This window comes from Ceratotherium simum, chromosome 25 (assembly GCF_057802395.1).
Source record: "Ceratotherium simum simum isolate JZ-2026a chromosome 25, ASM5780239v1, whole genome shotgun sequence".
NCBI lineage: Eukaryota > Metazoa > Chordata > Mammalia > Perissodactyla > Rhinocerotidae > Ceratotherium > Ceratotherium simum.
In genome coordinates, this window is record NC_141924.1 from 6,471,021 (window position 1) to 6,491,461 (window position 20,441).

The following is a 20,441-nucleotide window of genomic DNA, read 5'->3' on the forward strand; positions in this document are numbered from 1 at the left end:
CCTGGACATGCTCACAGCCCTATGCATGAGAGTGGCCTTCTCGATTCCCAGGAATGTGTGGGAGCTTCTCAAAGCCCCTGTGGACGTCTCACCCCCCAGCTTTTCCCTTTAAGCTTTTTGGTTAGTCTATTATTTGCTCCATCTGTTATTCACCCCCTCAGGCAGCTAAGATTTTAAATAACCATTACCTCTGATGTTTTTCAACAAATGCCTTTTGATTGTAGCCTGTTCTCACTGGGAAGGCTCTGAATCAGTTCAGATAAAGACAGCCTCGTGAGTGGGCTCTTTCAGGGAACCAGCAGGTAGGTCAAATAATGAAAATTTTCTGGTAATGGGGCTTTGAAGGAGCTCCATCCCTCTTCTGCTCTGCCCAGTGGCTGTCAGGCTGCTGGCTTGTCACCGTTTGCAGGCTGTTGGTTTCAAGGCTACTGCAGATTTGGGGGTGGGGAGAGAGGGGAATAGGGGAAGTTAAAATGCCACAAAACTTGGTGTCCATACCGAGATTCTGCCACCTTTCATGAATAAATGTTCCCTAGATTGCTGCAAACCTTTGGTTAATTTCCAGAGTTCTGAAACAGTTGATGCTGACAGTTTTTGCCAGAGTTCTCATTGCTTTTGTGGAGGAGAGGATTTTCAGAGGTTCTTACTCCACCATTTCTGGTGCTGTTGTCTCCAGCCCTGCCTCTGACTGTGTGTGTTGGATATGCAGCGAGGCACTTCAAGAGACCTCAGGGAATCCAAACTTTCTGCCCTTACTGCCCAGCAGAGAAGTGAATCAGTGATAGTCAAGATGCAGGTGGGTTTTCCTATCCAAAAGTTTCTTTATTTTCCCATTTTTGAAGATTATTGGATCTTCTAAAAACAAGGAGTCTAAAATCATGACTTTGTGTTCACTTTAAGAATAGGCTTTGAGACACTGGCGAGAAGGTCATGACCAGCAGCATTTTTATAGTCTCTGGCTGTCCTTTCAGAAGAGGACTAGGTGGCGGTGGCCACGTTTGTGCTGTGTGCTTGAAGATGACGTAATCTGTTTTCTTTTATACCACAGGGATTTAACGTGCAAAATGGCGATGATACCAGATCGGCAAACTTCGTATCCTCACACACGAAAATTCACGTATTTAAGACCCCATTCTTCACCATGTAGAGTGTACTCCAGGAATGGTTTCCAAAATACGTTCAGACCTGCTTCTTCAAGTGAGTATTCATGAGCAAAAATACTAACAGTAGATATCACTTTATGTGTGGTTAGTATGGACCAGACTCTGTACGAAGGCTTCATGTGTCATTTAATCTTCACAATAAAGCTATGAAGTAGATTCTATTATTGTCCCTATTTTGTTTGTGGGGAAACTGAGGCACAGGTTGATTAAGCCACTCGCCCAAAAGTTACACAGTTTTTAAGTGGCAGGGTCGGGATTTGAACCTAGACAATGTGATTCCAGAATCCATAGACTTAACTACTATGTTATCTAGTATACTTCCTCCCTCAATTTTTTCTTAATTAATAGGCTTTATTTTTTTGAGTAGTTTTAGGTTTACAGAAAAATTGAGCTAAAGTACAGAGAGTTCCCATATACCCCTTCACTCCCCACCCCCAGTTTCCCCTATTGTTAACATCTTGCATTAGTGAGGTGCATTTGTTACAATTGATGAGTCATTATTGGTACATTATTGTTTTTTGTTTTTTTTTTTTAATTTTTTAAAATTTATTTATTTTTCCCCCAAAGCCCCAGTAGATAGTTGTATGTCATAGCTGCACATCCTTCTAGTTGCTGTATGTGGGACGCGGCCTCAGCATGGCCAGAGAAGCGGTGCATCGGTGCACGCCCGGGATCCGAACCCGGGCTGCCAGCAGTGGAGCGCGCGCACTTAACTGCTAAGCCACGGGGCCGGCCCGGTACATTATTGTTAACTGAAGTCTGCAGTTTACATTAGAGTTCACTCTTTGTGTTGTACATTCACTGAGTTTTGATAAATGTATAAATACATGTGTCCACCATTATAACATCATACAGAATAGTTTCACTGCCCTAAAAATCCCCTGTGCTCCATCTGTTCATCCCTCCCTCCCTCTAATTCCGGCAACCACTGATCCTTTTTCTGTCTCCATAGTGTTGCCTTTTCCAGAATGTCATATAGTTGGAATCATGCAGTGTGCAGCCTTTTCAGAATGGCTTCTTTCACTTGGCAATAGGCACTCAAGTGTCCTTCATGTCTTTTCCTGGTGCGATAGTTCATTTCTTTTTGTTTCTGAATAATATTCTCTTGTATGGATGTGCCACAGTTTGTGTATCTTTTCACTACTGGAGAACATTGTGGTTGCTCTCGTGTCTTGGCAGTTATGAATAAAGCCGCTATAACCATTTGCGTGCAGGTTTTTGTGTGGACATGTTTTCAACTCATTTGGATCACTCACTCAGTTTTAAAGCAATAAAGTTTGACATTATAATTTCCCAAAAGTATATATCTTTTCCTTCCTTCTCAAACATTTTCCGAGCCCTAATATGTGGCAAGAACTGTCATAGGTACTGAAAGAGATGGATCCAATAGAGGGCCTGGCCTAGAGGAGCTCACAGTCTGGAGAGGGAGATAAAGAATTCCGGTAGAGTGAGCTATCGGAATAAGCTCATACAAAGCACTGTGAGTGCACAGCCCCAGCAACCAGAAGGACCCAGAGGGGACGTCATGAGAGGATCAGTTGGATTTTGCCTTGTTAGCAGGGGGAAGGTGTTCTAGTTGGAAGTCACACTTGACGCTTGTGGTTACTTACAGTTGGTGAGACTTGAATCACATGTCACGTGCATCTATTGGGGAGCCTGGTAGATACAGACTTTATTTCAGATGGCCAGGAGTCTACCCAAATCTCAGGGTTTCTGTTTCTAAGGAAAAAGGGGAGGATGGATAAGGGGTTAACTAGCCATTTCCAACACAAAAATTTCTCGCCAATAGTGAATCTGTTCAGCCTGATAGCGCCACATCTACAATATGCTTTGGATACAGCCTAGTGTATTTAGCTGACTTTCTGATGGTACAGAGAAGACTGGAGTGAAGTGGGGTTACCGGATTCAAGGGCTTTCACACTCTTAAGGCTCTTGAACTCTCCCACAGTGCCCGGTAGGAAGCTCTGCCTGTACGTCCCCATAAATAACAGTCAAAAGTGCTTATTTCTGAGTATCCCAACACAGAACATTATCTTTTACCTCTAGTCCATTTGATGTGCAAAAACAATATTCTATTGTGATTTTAATTTGCATTTGTCTAATGGTAAGGTTAACTTTGATTCTCAAGTTTATCAGGTTTATGTCTTTTTCTTTTGTAAGCTGCCTTTCCATATCCTCTGCCCATTTACCTGCTGTGGGTTGGTCTTTTTAGTGATTTGTCTGAGCTCTCTTTGTATTAAAGATATTAATCCTTTATCTGCCTTATGTGCCATCAGTGTCTTTTTTTCATTTGTCACTTGCCTTTTATTTTTATTGATGGTGTTTTTTAATGTACTGATTTTTTCTTTCTTAAATTAAAAAATTATTTTTAAATATATGTATGTAATGTATCCTAGCACCATTTTCCTCTGCAAAGGTGTTTGGCTACCTCTCTTTCATGCATGCACATATATATGTAGACATGTACTTGTGTAACTCATTTATTAACTGAGCACAATTCATGGGGTGAATCTGTGAGCCACACATATTATATACCCTGTTTACTTTTTAAATGTTGTTTGTTTGTGTTCCAGTTTGAATAATTTCTATCCACCCGACTTTATATTCACTAGTCCTTTCTTCTATCATGTACAGTTTGCTATTAAGCAAATCAAATAATTCTTCACCTGTGACGTGGTATTTTTAATTTCTAGCTTTTTCATGTGCTTTAAAAAAATAGTTTCCATTTCTCTCCTGAAATTCCCCATATGTTCAGCATGTTGTCAATTTTTCGTTTAACCTCTTTAACATATTTATCATTCTTAATTTAAATACCTGATCTTCTCTGCCTCTGTTCTCTCTGTGGGTCATCTGACGACTGTTTTTGCTCTGATTAGGTCCCCTTTTCTTATTTTACCTGTCTTGCAATTTTAAACAGATTCAGTACCAGACATGTGTGTAAAGAACAGTAGAGACAGACGTAGATAATATTTGGCACCAGAAAAAGGAATGCCCCTTCTTCTCAGGCTTCTAGAGAGAGGGGCTAGCTCAGTTTAATCTCTGAATTGAGCTGTGTGGGGACATGTTGGAGTTTCTGTTGGATGTAGGTAACCCCTGGTTTCAGATGCTTCCCTCCCCCGGGGCTTGAACTCCGACCCGGGGGGCGGTGGGGGGGAATCTTCTGAGACCTCTGCCTCTGCCTTCTGAGACCAGCTGCCAGTTTTGGAAAGTCTCTGGGGAGTTCTCCTTGTCCTTGAGCCCCGCCACTAGCTTTCTGCACCTCGGGAGGCCTCTTTCCACCCTGACACCCTGCCTCCAATCTGTCGTGGGCCGCTGGGGGGCGCTCCGTGAAGGCGCCCTATGCCTCAGAGGGACTCGCCTCACTTCTTCCCCCTGTGCTCCTCAGCCTGTGGGGAGCGCTGCCTTACTCTGGCGGAAGACCCTGCGGGCCTCGGGGCGTGTCGTGCAGGCCGTGCCTCCCCCCGGCTTTGCTGTGCGACAGCTTCCGGGATGCAAATCCATCACACCAGTCCACGTGTGGCTGCTAAATGGCTGGTTGTTTTTTCCTTACTCCTGTCCAGAGTGAATTTGCTTTTCTTCCCATGGCTCTGCAAGGATGAAAGGAGTCCTGGGTCTTTTCTCTCTGAGGAGTGGCTTGTCCTTTCTGGAATTTGGTTTCTGTGCATCCTCAGTTCTCTGGTGTGTTTCAAAAACTCTGTCTTTTTAAGCTTATCCTACTTGTTCTCATTGTTAGGGTGAGAGTGACAGTCTGTTGTGACTTTCTAGATCCTAAACGGATGTAGAAAATTTTGTCAAAGTGCCCTTCAGAAAGATTATATCAATTTGTACTCCCACTAACTAGCAGGTTATGCAAGTTTGGTTACTGCTTTCATTTTAAATCTCAGCAGTTGCATTAGGCACATGAAATAAAAAGTTTTCCTTCAAGTAATTTCAGATCAATATTTTCTGATACTTTTAAATTAGAAATATTGATTGCAAAGATAAGGCTTCTTGGAAAGCAACTAAAAATATACAAGAAAAGTCTGAAAAAAGATTTCAAGACAGAGACATAAGTTAACGAGAGGGGTCCCTCTGTGACACTGGGAGCAGGAGGAGGAATTCCAGGCTGGGTGAGCAGAGGGAGAAATAGTGTTCAGTAGCTGACATTGAATCATGCAGCTATCAGCTGCTTCTGAGATGCCACGTGACAGTGAGGAATGGAGAAGGCGGCACGGAGCGACCCCTTCTGAGCATCCTTGGAAGCCTCGTGGGAGTTTTAAGTCCCTTCTTTCCCTCGGGGCCTATGCCCAATCCTCTTCTCCCTGTCCGCCCTCCCCCAGGTGAGCATCTGGCTCCGTGTCCCTGTATACCAGCTGTAAACAAAATGAATGCCCCATTCTGACTTCCCTACTAGGTTCCAGATTGTGTCTCCAGGTGCCTCCCTGACTTTTCTGCTTGGACTTCATCTCACGGGCATCTCAAACATGAACTGGCCGAACACATCTCTTGACTCCCAGTGTTCTCCGTCTTGGTAAATGGCATCATCGTGTATCTGGTTCCTCAAGTCCAACACTTAGGAATTGTCCTTGATTTCTCTTCTTCTTCACCCCCACCCCCCACCCCACTGAGTCAGTCTATCAGCAGGACCTTGTCTGCTCTGTTTCTGGGTTATATCTCTGTTCTGTCCACTTTTGTTCCCCACATCCAGGGCTACCACCTGGTTCAACGCACAAGCACCTCTTCTTGGCCTCTTGGATTTGCCTCCTCTCTGGTCTTCTTTCCTCATTTCTTGGTGCTCTGTAATCTCCTCTCTCCATAGCAGCCAGAGTGATATTTAAAAAACAACACGTGTTCGAGAAGATCACTACCCTGCTTGAAGAAAACCCCAATCCTTGTGCAGGCACCCGAGGCGTCACCCGCCCTGATCCCAGCATCACTGCCCTCCGTCTCACTCGACACATGCCACCCTGTCCACACTGGCCTCTGGCCTTCCCGGATACATCAGGGTCATTCTTGCTCGAGCGTTCTTTACCTGTTGCTCCTTTCCCTGTTTAGGACGTTCCTACCACAGCTTCTTGGCTGGCTGGCTCCTTTGATCATTCGGGGCAGCTCATCAGCCTACTTAGAGGACTTCCCTGACGGCTCCACCTAAGGCAGCTCCTGCCACTCTGCAGCTCGTTGCTCTGTCTTACTGCTTTTGCTGCACTTGTCACTACCCACCATTACCATGTAATTTATTTATTTATCTGTTTCTGGTCTATCTTCTCCCCTCCAGATTCTAAGCTCTCCAAGAGCAGATCTTCCCTGTCTTGTTCACTGTAGTACCCTCAGTGCCTAGAGCAGCGGCTGAAATATGATAGGTGCTCAGAAATATTTTTTGAGTGAATGAATTTCACTTAAAAGTCAGTGTTTTGCGAGGCTCCCTCCCTCTCTTCCTGCCTGGCGTGCTTCGCCTGTGGCTTCCACACAGCCGGTTCCCACACCCGCGTCTCCAGCCCCACCCTCTTCTGATCTCTAGATTTGTGTATTCAGTTTTCAAATGGACATCCCCACTTAGATATCCCAAACTGAACTCATTAGCTTTCCCACAAACGTTTTTCTCTTCAGTTCCAGGTGTCTCTTGTTATGTACAAACTGCTCTAAATAGAGAGGTTCGCAGTGTCATCAGTCATGTATTTCGCTCGCAGATCTGCAGTTTGGGCGGGTCCCAGCGGGGGAGGTGCAAAGGCTGGGGTGGCTTGACATCGGGGGCCTGGAATCCTCTGAAGGCTGGCTCCCTGGAACGGCCAGCAGTGGATGCTGGCTCTTGGCTGGAACCTCAGCTGGGGCTTTTGGCCAGAACACCTACACATGGCCTCTGTGAGGCTTCCTGGCTTCCTCACAGCATGGCGACTGGTGTGAGCATCTTAAGAGGACCCGGCAGAAGCCGTAAAGCCTTTTGTGACCTTGTCTTGGAGATCATATAGCATCATTTCTGCTGTAGTCATAGGCCCACCCAGATTCAAGGAGAAGGCACATATGCCCCACTTTTTGATGGGAGGAGTGTTAACATGACCTTGTGAAAAAGATGTGTGATGGAGATCTTGTTGAGGCCATCTTGGAAAATACCATCTGCCACATCTTCCACTAGGCCCTTTCTCAGTGAAGGGTGTCACCAACCACCCAGCCACCCACACTGCATACGTAGACTTTATCCTCTTCCCCTACCTCACCCTGCACGTTAAATCAGAAGATTCTGTAGATTCTACCTTGTCTATTTTAACATCTCTTTTATTCACCCCTGCTTCTGACTCCGTGACCACCACATTAGTGCAGGCCTCCATTAATGCTTGCCTGAGCAGTAGTGACCCAGTACGCCATCTCATAGCATCACTTTCCTCCCCTTTCTGTCCCTCCTACATGTGATACCAGAGTGCAGTTCAAGAATGAATATTGGGTTATGTCATTCTCCCTATGAAGATCCCACTGTGGCATCCCATAACCAGAGCACAAAGCCAGGGGCGGGACCGCCCAGGGTTTGGCTCCTGCTGGCTTCTGCAGTCTCGTCTCCTGGCTGATGCCTCCTCTGCTGGTCCGCTCCTCTTCTCCTTGCCTAGGCTGGCTGTCCTCCACAGCACCTCCCACTTCCAGCCCCTCTCACTCTTGGGAACACCACGTTGCAGTTGAAGTGTCACCTCTTTCCTCTAAGAAGCTTTTCCTGAGACCTTCATTCTGTCACCCAAATCAACCACCCTCTGTTCTGGGTCTCCAGTGTATCCCAGTTAAGCAATCCCCTTCCTTGGGGAGGCTGTGGGCATCGTGAGTGAGAGGCGTCCCCAGCAGCCGGCATGAGCCTTGTGTCTGCTCGGCCCTCACCCAGATGAGGAAGCAGTGGTGATAGCCAGCGCAGCCCCCGGGAAGGATCGAAGTGGTCCCCGGGACCCGCCATGCTGCTTCTCGTGAGGTTAGGGCACGCAGCAGATCTCCACAGCAGCGACTTGGGGGGCGCCGACACGTTCTCTGTTTTACCACCTCCAACAGAAGACAGCTCAGGGCATCTTACAGATGTGAGGAAATCCCTGAGTGCCCTCTGAGTGGGTCCAAGTTGGCACTTAGAGATCCTGTCCTTTGAGTCTGTCATCTGGCCTAGGTCACCCCAAGACTAAAGCCATCACTGTCCTCATGCCAGGAAGGCTCAATAGCTGGATAAGAAATTCTCATTTGGAGGGAAATAACTAGAGTCATTCTTCCCTAGCTCCTGCTTGTGAATAAGTTTATAAAAGATGAGGCAGTGTGCAAGACATTTAGCACACATCCAGAATTTACTATGTAAGACAGAGCTACTAAATAAACTGTGGTCACCAAGCCTTTGCAATCTCATAAATAAATATAAGAGATTTACTGAACTACCATTATTCTTAGCCTCCTCTTTCCCTGGTAGGTTATAAAATATCCAGATGGAATAATCGGGTCTTCATGCTCAGGGTACTGATTGGTGCCGTGAGTTGATCTGTAGCCACTAGATTTACTTGTTTTCCTCTTAGACAGAGGGGAGGGAGGCCTGTAGGGTATCAGCTCTCCTTTGTGACATGGAGAGCCCTGGGACCTAATGCATGACAGCTGGGACACTGCTCCTTTTCCTCCCGGGGAGTGCAAATCCCTGGAAGCTTATGTAGAGCACTCTAAACATTCTTTCCTTACTTTTTAGTGTCTGGATTATTCTCACCTCTTCCTTGTCTTTGAAACAGAAATGATCTAGATTTAAGACTTCCGTTTTCCTCTCAAAAATTGGCAAGAGGATGAAAAGTGAATACAATATTTTAAAGATTTATTTGAAATGATATTGATTCTTAGTATTATTCCAATATCTATGTTTTTCACCTGTAGTGACATAGGTCCTTTACAGGGAAGATTATCTTTGCCTTGTTTTTTTTCTTTCTAATGTGATTTTATATTGACCAAATTTCAGAGGTGAAAAAATGACTGTCGATTTGCCATTGTGAGTCGTCTAATGGTCAGATGTGTAACCTACGTAGACTGGAAGAAATACTGTCATAGAAGTTGGTTGGATTCTAGGACACAGTGAAATGGTTTTTAGTAGCTTAGCTTTAAGCACGTTTACTAAATAGCTGTATCTCTTTTATAGCCACAGCTGTTGCAAATCCAATACTGTCCTTCTTAGATGTTAAACGGATTTTATTTCAAAAAATTACTGACAAAGGAGATGAGTTGAAGAAAGCCTTTCAGCTGCTTGATACAGCTCAGAACATGACGGTGTCAAAGAGTGAACTGAGAAGAATTGTCACGACCTTCCTGCTGCCTCTCACCAGAGAACAGTTTCAAGACGTACTGGCTCAGGTACAGTATGTGTAACGACTTAGAAGAACCCAGCTACGGAAGAGATCAAGCCGGTGACAGGAGCGTGTAACTCACACTGACTTCCCCCCACTGTCCCAAATGAGTGGTCAGTGTTTTGTTTATTTTTCACAATTCGTTTAATTAAATTCTGGCAGATTTGGGATGATCAGCATGTACTCGGGTCCTATTTTGCCTGTAGCACTATTACAGTCATTTTCTTTTAGTTTTTTTTTTAAGGCTTCCATATAAAAGGTATTTGGTCGACTTATATTTTGGAACTTAGTATTTCAGCATTTGTTCTTGCATCTACTATATGCTCGACTCAAAGCAGAGCAGTCAGACAGGGGCCCGCCCTTGAAGGGGTCCCAGTCCAGGGGGAGACCTCTGGAAGTGCTGATTAGTGCTGGGACAGGGTAATTACAGAGAGGTGTGACAGTTAGAGGAGGGAGAGCTGTCTAAAAATGAGGGATGGTAGTCTAGGAAGGCTTTTGGGGGGAGGGCGTATTTAGCTTAGTTTTGCCTAAGGAGTGGGTATTAGCCAGATGAAAGACGAAGGGAAGGGCGTTATAGGTAGAGGGAATAGCCTATGTGAAAGCTTGGATGCCCAAATCAGCATGACGTGTTTATTCAGGGAACTGGGTGGAGTCATTTATATCTGAAGTGAGGGGATATGTGTCAGGTTGTGGCTGGAGGGCCAGTCCTGAAAAGCACCATGTAAGAGAGTTTGACCTTTGTCCTGGAGGCTGTAGGGAGCCAGCGAAGGGTTGGCAGCAGGGGTGATGCAGTACTCCGGGAGGGATGTGGAGGATGGGCCCTTGGGCCTCCCGGTGGTGTTCCATTCCAGGGAGGTGTAAATAGTAAAAATTTGGTGTGATCTGGGCCCTCAGGGCCATTAAAAAAGGAGTACACGATACAGTCAGAATTAAATACTCTCGAAATAAATCCACAAGGATCAATATAGTAATACAAGAGTGGAAAAGTTGAGTGGGAATATCTGTAGTCTGCCTTCCAGCCCAGTAGCCCAGTAACTGAGTTTGCACACACACACACACACACACACACACACACACACACACACAAAAATATGTATTTTTACTCATTCTTTTGTTTTTAATCAGAGTCTGGCTGCATGCTATTTCATAGTATTTAAAAGTCTGTTTCTTTCTAGAACTTGTTGAATAACCCAACCCAATCCAAATTGCTTACTTTTACCACAGGGGAATTATGCGTTAGGGAAAAAAACAGCCCAGTGAATTTTAGGCATTCCTGAATTTCAGTCTTGACCTCAGGGACTGACTCTCCTTTTTGCTATTTTTAAAAAAATATTTGAAGATCTATTTTTTGTTTCTTCTTGACCATATCACGCTACTGTTGCAGGGTTTTCTCTTCCCTCTAACTTTGTCTTTCTCTGAATTTGGGAGGTTTTCAGGCATTATTTCTTCAAATATTTTTTCTACCCCATCCTCTCCTCTCTCAGACACTTTGGTATTGTCCCACAGGCTCCTGAGGCTCTGTTCATCTTTTTAAATCTTTTTTTCTCTCTATTTTTCAGATTGGATAATATTTATCGGTCAATCTTCAAGTTTAAGACTCTTTCTTAGCATCTCTATTCTGCTATTAAGCCCATTCAGTGAATTTTGAATTTTAGACATTTCATTTTTTAGTTCTAGAATTTCCATTTGGTTCTTTTTTATAATTTCTATTTATCTGCTTAGATTTCCTGGTTTTTCCTTCAATTGTGAGCATTCTTTGAATTCTTTGAGCATAGTTAAAATAGCTGCTTTAAATTCCTCGTCTGATATTTCTGACATCTGGGTCATCTTAGGGTTGATCTGCATTGATTTTTTTCCCTTGAGAAGAGTCACATTTGTCTGGTTCTTCTTATTTGAGTATATTTGGATAATATCCGTTACCAGCACTGTCCAATAGAAATATAACGTGAGCCACGTATGTAATTTAAAATTTCCTAGTAGCTACATTAAAAAAATAAAAAAGAAATAGGTGAAATTGATTTTAATAATATTTTATTAAACCAGATATAGCCAAAATATTATCTCATTTTAACACATAATCACTACTAAAAATTGTTAATAGGATATTTTATGTTCTTTCCCGTGTAGTAAGTCTTCAAAACCTGATGTACTTTACACTTACAGCAGACCTCAATTTAGACATGAAATTTCCATTGGAAATACTTGATCTGTATTTAGATTCCATAAAATTTACAATTAAAATACTAGATTCACATACCCAGTTGTTCCAAACATACTTAAAAGTTTTCCAATAACTGAATTAACTTTAAAATTTAAATTAATCAGCATTAAATAAAACAAAGGATTCAGCTCATCAGTGGCACTGGCCACATTCCACGTGCTCAGTAGCCACGTGTGGCTGTGGCTGTTGGTTAGCCAGTACAGCGCTCAACACTGGGAATGCTGTGGAGACTCCGGATTCTGTGATATTCCTCTGAAGACTGCTGATACTGTTGCTGTGGCAGACAGTTGACTTGCAAACTCTGTGTTGCCTGCAGTGGGCCGTGGCTCATATCTCAGTTCAGCTCTTATCTTTAGGCGGGTCTCTGAGTTTGAGCTGCACACACGTGGTTTGGGCGTCAGCTGGAAACCTGGACAGAGTTTATACACAGAAAGTGGGTCTCCTCCTCTTTCTCACTCCTGTCTGAGACCCCCCGCACATTTTTAGTGGCTGTGGTTGCTTTGGGTTCTGTGTGCTGGTTCTTCAGCCCAGAAAGGCAGTGGGTTTTCTTTTGGGGTTTGAGCTGCTTTGTGCTGGGCACTGACTGAGGCCTGCTCTTAGGCTAAAACCATTAAGAACAGGAAACTCCCTCCATACTTGTCCCCTAAGTTTTGACTTCCTCCAAAATCTGCCTGCTTTTCTTCACTCTCCAGAGCCTTTAGATAGTTATTTTTTGTATTTTGACTAGAGTTTATAGTTGTTTCCTGTGGAAAGTTGGTCTGTTGTGAGCTTTCTCTACCATGACTTCTTCTGCTTTATAATTTTTTAAAAAGCAATCACAAAGTTACAGAAAATTTGGAAGTGTAGTGCGAAGAACAATATTTTTTTCCTGAACCATTTGGGAGTAAGTGGCTCCATCATCCCAAATATGTTAGTGTACGTTTCCTTCAAGCAAGGACACTGTTCTATGTAACCAAGGACACTGTTCTGTATACCCACAATCCAACTATCAGTTAAAGACATTGGTATCAACTCATTACTTCTGTTGTGGCCCCAGAATCCAGCCAAGTTTTGCCAATCTTTCCTTGTGTGTCTTGTAGGATCCAGATCGGAATCATACGTTGCATTTGGTTGTCATATCTCCTGAGTCTCCCTCAGTCTAGAACAGTTCTTTAGTTTTTCCTTAGCCTTCATTTAATGCTTTTTTCATTTAACACATTGCAGACCTCTTATTTTGTAGGGTATCCCCAGTTTGAGTTTATCTGATGTTTCCTTATGACTAGATTCAGGCTTGCATTTTGGGGAGGAATATCACAGAAATGATACTGTGTTCTTCTCATTGCATTTTGTTAGGTTGCACGCGATTTCAGTCTCTCCCATTGCTGCTGGTAGTCACGTAAGGTGGGATCTATCAGACTTGTTCATGGTCAGGTATTCTTTATGCACTTTTTAATTAATAAGCATTTCGTGGGAGAAACTTTGAAACTATGTAAATGTTCCATTCCTCATCAAGCTTTCAATTTATTCACTTATTATTTATATGTTGGCAGGGACTCAAGATTTCCTATTTTATTAAGTGGGTTATGATCCATTACTTTCATTATTTATTTTAATGTTTAAATTGTCCCTAGTTTGGCCAGTAGGAGCCCCTTCAGGTTGGTTTCTGGCTCCTTTTGACATGTCTCCATCATTCTTTGAGCACTGCCTTGCTTTCTGATAGAAGATATTCCAAGCTCATCTGTACTTTTATTGCCTTGGTCCTAGAATCATCCATTTCTCCAAAGAGCTCTGGTTCCTTTTAATGGAAAAAGATATTCAAAATCCGGGATCTGGGCACTAGGGCTGCTCATTGCCACTGGGATGTCCCTGCTCCTGGCCGTCTCAGTGGGCAGAGCTCCTGGGGATACATTTTTTCCTACACACATATATTTACATCTATAGTTATTTCTATATCAATCTCTCTGTATATTGAACCATGAGTTCACACCAGTACCACCAATTCTAATCCAACACCTCAGGGTTCATTCCAGTTTTCTTGCTTTTGATATTGTAACTGCCTTTTCGGACAATGAGAAACTTGGCTTCTATTATTCTTAGTATCTTTCCTTATTTGATCAGTCTCCCTGGTATGTGACTCGTCTCCCGTCTCCAGCACTCCCCCACCCCCACGTGGATGCCCTCTTCACCCCGCTTGGGCTCACATCCCACTCTGGACTACCATGGCTCCCCCCAACGCTGCAGACACCATTTTTCTCTGCCCCTTCTAATGACTTTCGGACTGAATTACCAGGGAATGGACAGAGAAGAAGGGAAGGGACAAGAAAGATAAAGAGCCTTTCTCTTCTGATTTTTTTAAAAAATGTTTCCCCTTAATCACTTATAAACTTTTACAAATAGTATGTATTGATTCTCTCACATATCACTCTTTATCTACATTTTTAATAAAAGATTTATTAAGATATAGTTTATAAATCATAAAATTCACCATTTAAAAAGGTACAAGTTAATGGTTTTTAATATATTCACAGAGTGGTGCCACCATCACCACTATCCATTTCCGGAACATTTTCATCACCCCTAAAAGAAACTGCATATTTGTTAGCAGTCACTCCCCATTCCTCCTTCCCGTGGTCCATGACAACCATTAATCTACCTTCTGTCACAAGAGATGAGCCTATTCGGGACATTTCATATAAATGGAATAAAACAATATATGATCTTTTGCGTCTGACTTCTTGCATGCAGCACAATACTTTCAAGGTTCGTCCATGTTGTAGCACGAATCAGCTCTTCATCCCTTTCTATGGCTGAATAATATTCCATTGTGTGGACAGACTGCCTTGTTTTATCATCTGTTGACAGACCTTTGGATTGTTTCCACTTTTCGGCTTTTGGGAACAACGCTGCTGTGAACATCCATGTACAGGCGTCTGTGTGGACGTCCGCTCTCACTTGTCTTGGGTAACACCTAGGAGTGGAATTGCTGAGTCGTATGGGAATGTTCCCTTGCCTTCAGAGAACATTCATCCTTTGCAAACATTGCGTCGGTTTCTTCATAGGCTTGATTTCACTGCTACTTGATAACAAACGGAGAGTTAAAATATTATTCCCTGCCAATGTCTCCCTACGTTCAGGATCTAATGTTAATTTAAAATGCTGACAATCTTCCCAAACTAATCAGCTATGTGGGAAGAGCAAAAGGACAGAGAATGTAAGATGTGTATCCGTTTTTAAAAGCTACATCTGTTCTTAAAAGAAGTCACTGAGAACTGTAGAACTTCAGAGACTTTAAAAAACAGGTCCTGGAAGTCTGTCTTAAATAATAAACCTGTTTTTCTTGAACCTTGAATTCCTGTGACCTGTGTATAAATCAAGCGGGCTGGATGTGGTACGTTTTCAGGAGGCCGAGTTCACTGGGAATGAGGGCAGGGCTTCTCTCCCAGTCCCTGGCGTTCACAGTGTGTGAGACCTTTCTAGATCTTCTGATGACTAACCTGTGTGGTGATGCAAGCTTTCTTTTTCAATAGTTAAAGTGAGCCTAACTGGACAGGTATAAAACTGGTAAAATACTTCATGGGAATTTCACCCTTAAAATTAGAAAAGAATTTTCTGGTTATAGTGAATTTACTTTAGCTTTAATTTTATTTCAGGGCCATGTCGAGAATGTTTGACTGTCAGGGTGTTCTGATGATTTGATCAGGGCAAGAATGATGGGCAGGCGTTGCTTGTAACCTGCCCTGCACCTTTGTTTTCGTTAACAGTAATGTCAATTTTTTAAAAATGTGTCCTCAGTCTCTGAATATTTGTATAAATTTTTTAAAAGCAGTTGCATTGGCAAATAGATTCCAGAGATGGAAAACAAAGGTCTGTTCTGGTCCCAGTGGTTGTGCCAGGTTGAGGAAAGAGAAGTCTTTGAAGATACTTATCAACATGGTGGATGTTGATTTAAAAATTACCCTCCCCCAGCCCCAGTCTAAGAATTTGCTGTCAATGAGTCATCTGTGGACAATTTTGACTCTTAAACATTTTTGCCAGAATCACAGATACTGAAAAGGCGAGTGTTTAGCAGAGCCTCTCCTTTTACACTAGATTCTTTGGTTTTCTAAGGGGTCGGCTTTGGAGACGGGTCATTGCAAAAATGTATCTGCCCCGTTAGAATTAGACCATAAATAGCAATATGAAGTGTGAGGGTAGCTTCAACAGGCTGATAGACTTTCTTTTTTTTTTTTCTAGGCAGGGTGGTTAGTGTAGTGACATGAACAGAGATGGCTGGTGCTTAATGGCAGTGCCATGCAGGGAGGTCACACCTCTGCTCTGTGAAGTGTGGAACATTTCAGCACCCTCTGAAGGTGGTTTTGGGCTGGATGAGTTAACTCACATAAAACACCAAGAGTGGTGCCTGTGCCCATTTACAGAATGTGAGCTCTGCTGATGTGAGTTTCTTCCCTTCCTCATCACTGCTTATCACTACCAAAACCACGAGGGCATCCAGTCTTGGGACTACACATTTAATGCGTTCTTGCCCTTCTTCTGTAAGATAAGGAAACTTTGAAGTGTCTACCCAAAATTATATCTACTAAAAAGTGCCAGAAATAGAAGTCAGGGGTGTCCTTTCCAGGAAAAGTCTTCACAAAGGCCATTCTCCCTCTGGTCCCATTTCCTAGTTATGCATGTTTTAAATAGTAAAGAGAAATGCGTCCTTTGGGGAAGACTGAGATAACCACGCTAGGCTTTGAGGCTGGAATTTTAAGGGCTAAGTAAATATCAAACTTGATTGTGTAGACTTGGGAGCCATTCAGCTGTATGGGAAATTGTATTGTGTGTATTTGCATAAAGCTTAATAAAATATATTTATATTGATCATGTATTTATTTTGATTTTAGTTTCATAATGCTTTTTTTGGAAAATATTTTCATTTTTTTAAAAATTTGACTTTTTATTTAGAAGTAATTTCAAACCTCCAGAAAATTTGTAAGAATAAGAATAGTGCAAATAGTACCTATATATCCTTTACCCAGATTTGCCTACTGTGAACATTTAACCTCATTCACTTCTCCTGTGATCTTTTGTTATCTATGTGTGTATATGCAAACAATATACACGACATACACAAACAACATATACACAATAGTTTTTTCTGAACTGTTTGAGAAGTTGCTTATATTATAGTTCTTTACTTCTAAATACTTCAGTGTGTATTTCCTAAGAATAAGAACTATTCTCTTACGCAATCACAGGATAGTTATCAACTTCAGTAAATTAAACATTGAGATAATACTTTTATTTAATGTACAGTCTGTATTGACCCACTTGACCCAATAATGTCCTTTATAGAATTTTAAATTTAAAAATGACTTTTTTCTATCTTAAAAGTGTATGAATATACAGATAGTTCAAATGACACTGAGAGGGTAAAATTGTGCTGTGGACTCAGCCTCTTGGAAAATATACAGTCATGCACTGCATAATGACATTTTGGTCACCAATAGACTGCTTATATGACAGTGGCCCCATAAGAATAGTACCATAGAACCTAGGTGTGTAGTAGTCTATACCATTCAGGTTTGTGTAAGTACGCTCTATGATGTTCGCACAACGATGAAATCACCTAATGACACATTTCTCAGAACATATCCCAGTTGTTAAGTGACCCATGACTGTGTTTGGATTATATATATACACATATAAATATATATACATATATAAAATTTATATTACAATATATTTCTACTATTTTTACTTTATTTTTTAGGTAGATCTAGATTTTAGATAATTTTGTAGAAAACTTGTTGACTTGTAATTGAGCACAGACTGGCATTCTGGCATTTATCTTATTTGCACTGGTTTGCTCAGGGTGCATGTCACTCAGACACCTGAATTAAGTAGTTGTAAGTGTTTACCAGAATGCCCGTCCCACTAATGGTATCCTGCCTTACATCATGAAGCCTACCGTGCTGTCCACTGCTTGGATCTAACTTCTCTAACAGGCTATCATTCTTCTTGTTTGGATGTAGATCCCCCTCACCAGCTCTGGTGCTGTTCCGTACCGTGAATTCCTGTCCAGGTTCAGTGGAATTGACCTAAATATAAATGTTATAACGAGGTAAGTGGTTTTTTTTGCTCATTTGAAAATGTGAGATTTGAAATGATAAGAGATAGGACATAAGATCATTACAGCTGATCATGTCAACAGATATGTGTGGAAGATGTGTTGGTACAGCTTGTACATATAGAATTTCATGGAGTTAATCCTCAGTCAAAAATTTATTTAGAGAAGATTCTAACATCTATATAGGATATATTTCAGAATAAGAGAAATAGTACTGTATTAAAAATGGAAACATAGCAAATTAAAACATATTTTATATGCAATGTATTTCAAATTTGGAAATAATGAATTTTAATTTTGAAGTAAAAATATTAATATGCCAATTTAAAATTTGTTCGTTTTTATACATTTTTAATAGCTTTCATTGGAAAGTGAGCACGTCTTGGTAGCTAGAAATGAAGTATTTAAAAAAAAGATCTTTGTGTGAGCTCCTTTGTATTTCATAGCTTTAGCATAAGCGTGGGGCTCATTCGCTTTATCTGCGAAATGAGAGTGTTCAAGTATGAACTCTAATGTCTCTATAGCTGTAAAGTTCTTTGATTCTAGTGTATGATTTAGGAAATATTGTTTTAGTAAAAAAATTATTCACTCAGATTATCTGACTCTAAATGAACAGCCTCATTTTCTCAGGAATTGTGTAAACAATTAGAATTAAATTCCCTCCTGAAATGTTAGCAAATTTTGGTATAATAGCTTTCATGATTGAATCCGTCATGGATGCAGCTTAGGTGTAAGAATTAGTGCAGCAGGGGAGAGGCGGAAAGAGGGAGTTGTTGTTCAGTGGGTATAGAGTTTGAGTTTTGTAAGATGAGAAAGTTCTAGAGATCTGTTGCACAATAATGTGAATATACTTAACATTACTGAACTGTAAATTTAAAAATGGTTAAGAGGGTAAATTTTATGTTATGCGTTTTAGATCTGTTGCACAATAATGTGAATATACTTAACATTACTGAACTGTAAATTTAAAAATGGTTAAGAGGGTAAATTTTATGTTATGCGTTTTTACCACAATTAAAAGTGCAGCAGTTCCAATGAGAATGACAAAATATTATCCTCTGCACGATCTGGGATATCTCTGTGCTCTGTTCAGTTAATGCTCAGGACGTGGTGGACTCTGATAACTTCCAGGCTCACTCAAGACGGTGACTGGTTGTCTTATAGACTGCATATTCGTGCTCTTGACCTAAACCGTCCCCATTTGTGGGGTAAGATTGCTGCTTGGACAGTATCCTAATTTGAATATCCTTTGTTGAAAAAGCCAAACAACCGGAAAAACTGAAAGCGGACGAGTTCTCTTTTTGTTTTTATTTTTTTTAATTGTGAAACTTCAGTCTAATAATTAATTTGAGATGAAAAAGATCATAAGTTACTTCCTTAAACAAAAAGGCTAAATATTTAAATTAAATTTGAAAGATTTCTGACTTCCTCATGGAGCTGAATTCTCTTTATCCTTGGAGACAATGCATTATAGTGAATAGAGACTTCTCTTTCTGGTAATATGGTAGGCTGTATTCATGAACAACACTTCAGTAAGGATAAATTACAAATATAAACCTGCCTCACAGAAAGGCACAAGGAAACCTACCTGTTTCAGCACTGGAATTGGGTGAATAGGGGAAAAATTATAATTACAAGTTGATTTTCATGCATGTCTGTGCCTGAAATAATGCTACCTGTGTGGTCTGAAAAGTCTCAGGCTAGGAATTTACTTAAAACTGGTCCTGGACTGGGTGTGCCCTTCTGTACAGGAATAATTCTTCAACGTAGCCCTTAAAGAATTTCCACAGATAAAGTGCCAAGTAACATCAGACCACACAAAAAAATCTTGAAAACATATGAAGAGACAAAGAATGAGGACTGCAAACCAGTAGAAATAATATCCAGTAGAATCAGATCTCCAAACACTTGGAATACTGGAACTATCAGATAAAGAATCTAAAACCAATGTTTAAATATATTTAAAGAAATGAAAGAGTGGATTTAATATATGAATACAAAGCAAGAGGCAATAAAAATAAAGATTTGAAGAAGTATAAAACATAACTTCTCATCCTGAAAGACATAATAACTGTAGATATAAAATTCAGTGGATGGATGAAAATAGTGGATTAAACACAGCTGAAAAGAGCATTAGTGGAGTGGAAAATAGATCTGAAGATATTATCCAGAATGCCACACAGAAAGTCAAAGAGATACAAAATGTGGAGGACAGTATAAGAAACATGGAAGATGGGAAAAGAAGGCCTAATAATACTTTTTATTGGATTTCCAGATATATAAGAGAAACAGTAGGACAGAGATAATATTTGAAATGACAAAGGCTGAGAATCTCAAGCCAGGTAAATAAAAAGAAATACCTATCTAGACATATCACAGTGAAACTGCAGAAAATCAAAATCAAAGAGAAATATTAAAGACAGTGAGAAGAAAAACTGCATTGACTTCAGAGGAGTGATAATTAGACTGACACTGATGTCTCAACAGCGACAAGGAAAGGTATAAGATAGTGGAAAACTCTCTTCAATGTGCTGGAATAAAATGTTTGCCATCCTAGAATTCTATGCTATATTTGTAAGAAGAGGAATAAGAGCTTTTTCTGTGGGAACCCTGTGGGAACTCCTCTTCTTGCCATAGAATATGCTCATCCACTGATAGAG

The 20,441-nt window shown here is 41.2% G+C and overlaps 1 protein-coding gene across 2 annotated transcripts in view; it reads left to right on the top strand.

The window, feature by feature from the left end:
• The window catches only part of EFCAB6 (EF-hand calcium binding domain 6), a 250,224-nt gene that overhangs the window by 19,183 nt on the left and 210,600 nt on the right, over positions 1-20,441 (top strand). For both annotated transcript variants that reach the window (XM_087448778.1, XM_087448779.1), the window contains 3 exons: positions 1,049-1,197; positions 9,268-9,479; positions 17,687-17,775. In XM_087448778.1, the coding sequence (XP_087304904.1) occupies positions 1,049-1,197; positions 9,268-9,479; positions 17,687-17,775 (450 nt within the window). The remainder of the gene's footprint in view (positions 1-1,048; positions 1,198-9,267; positions 9,480-17,686; positions 17,776-20,441) is intronic.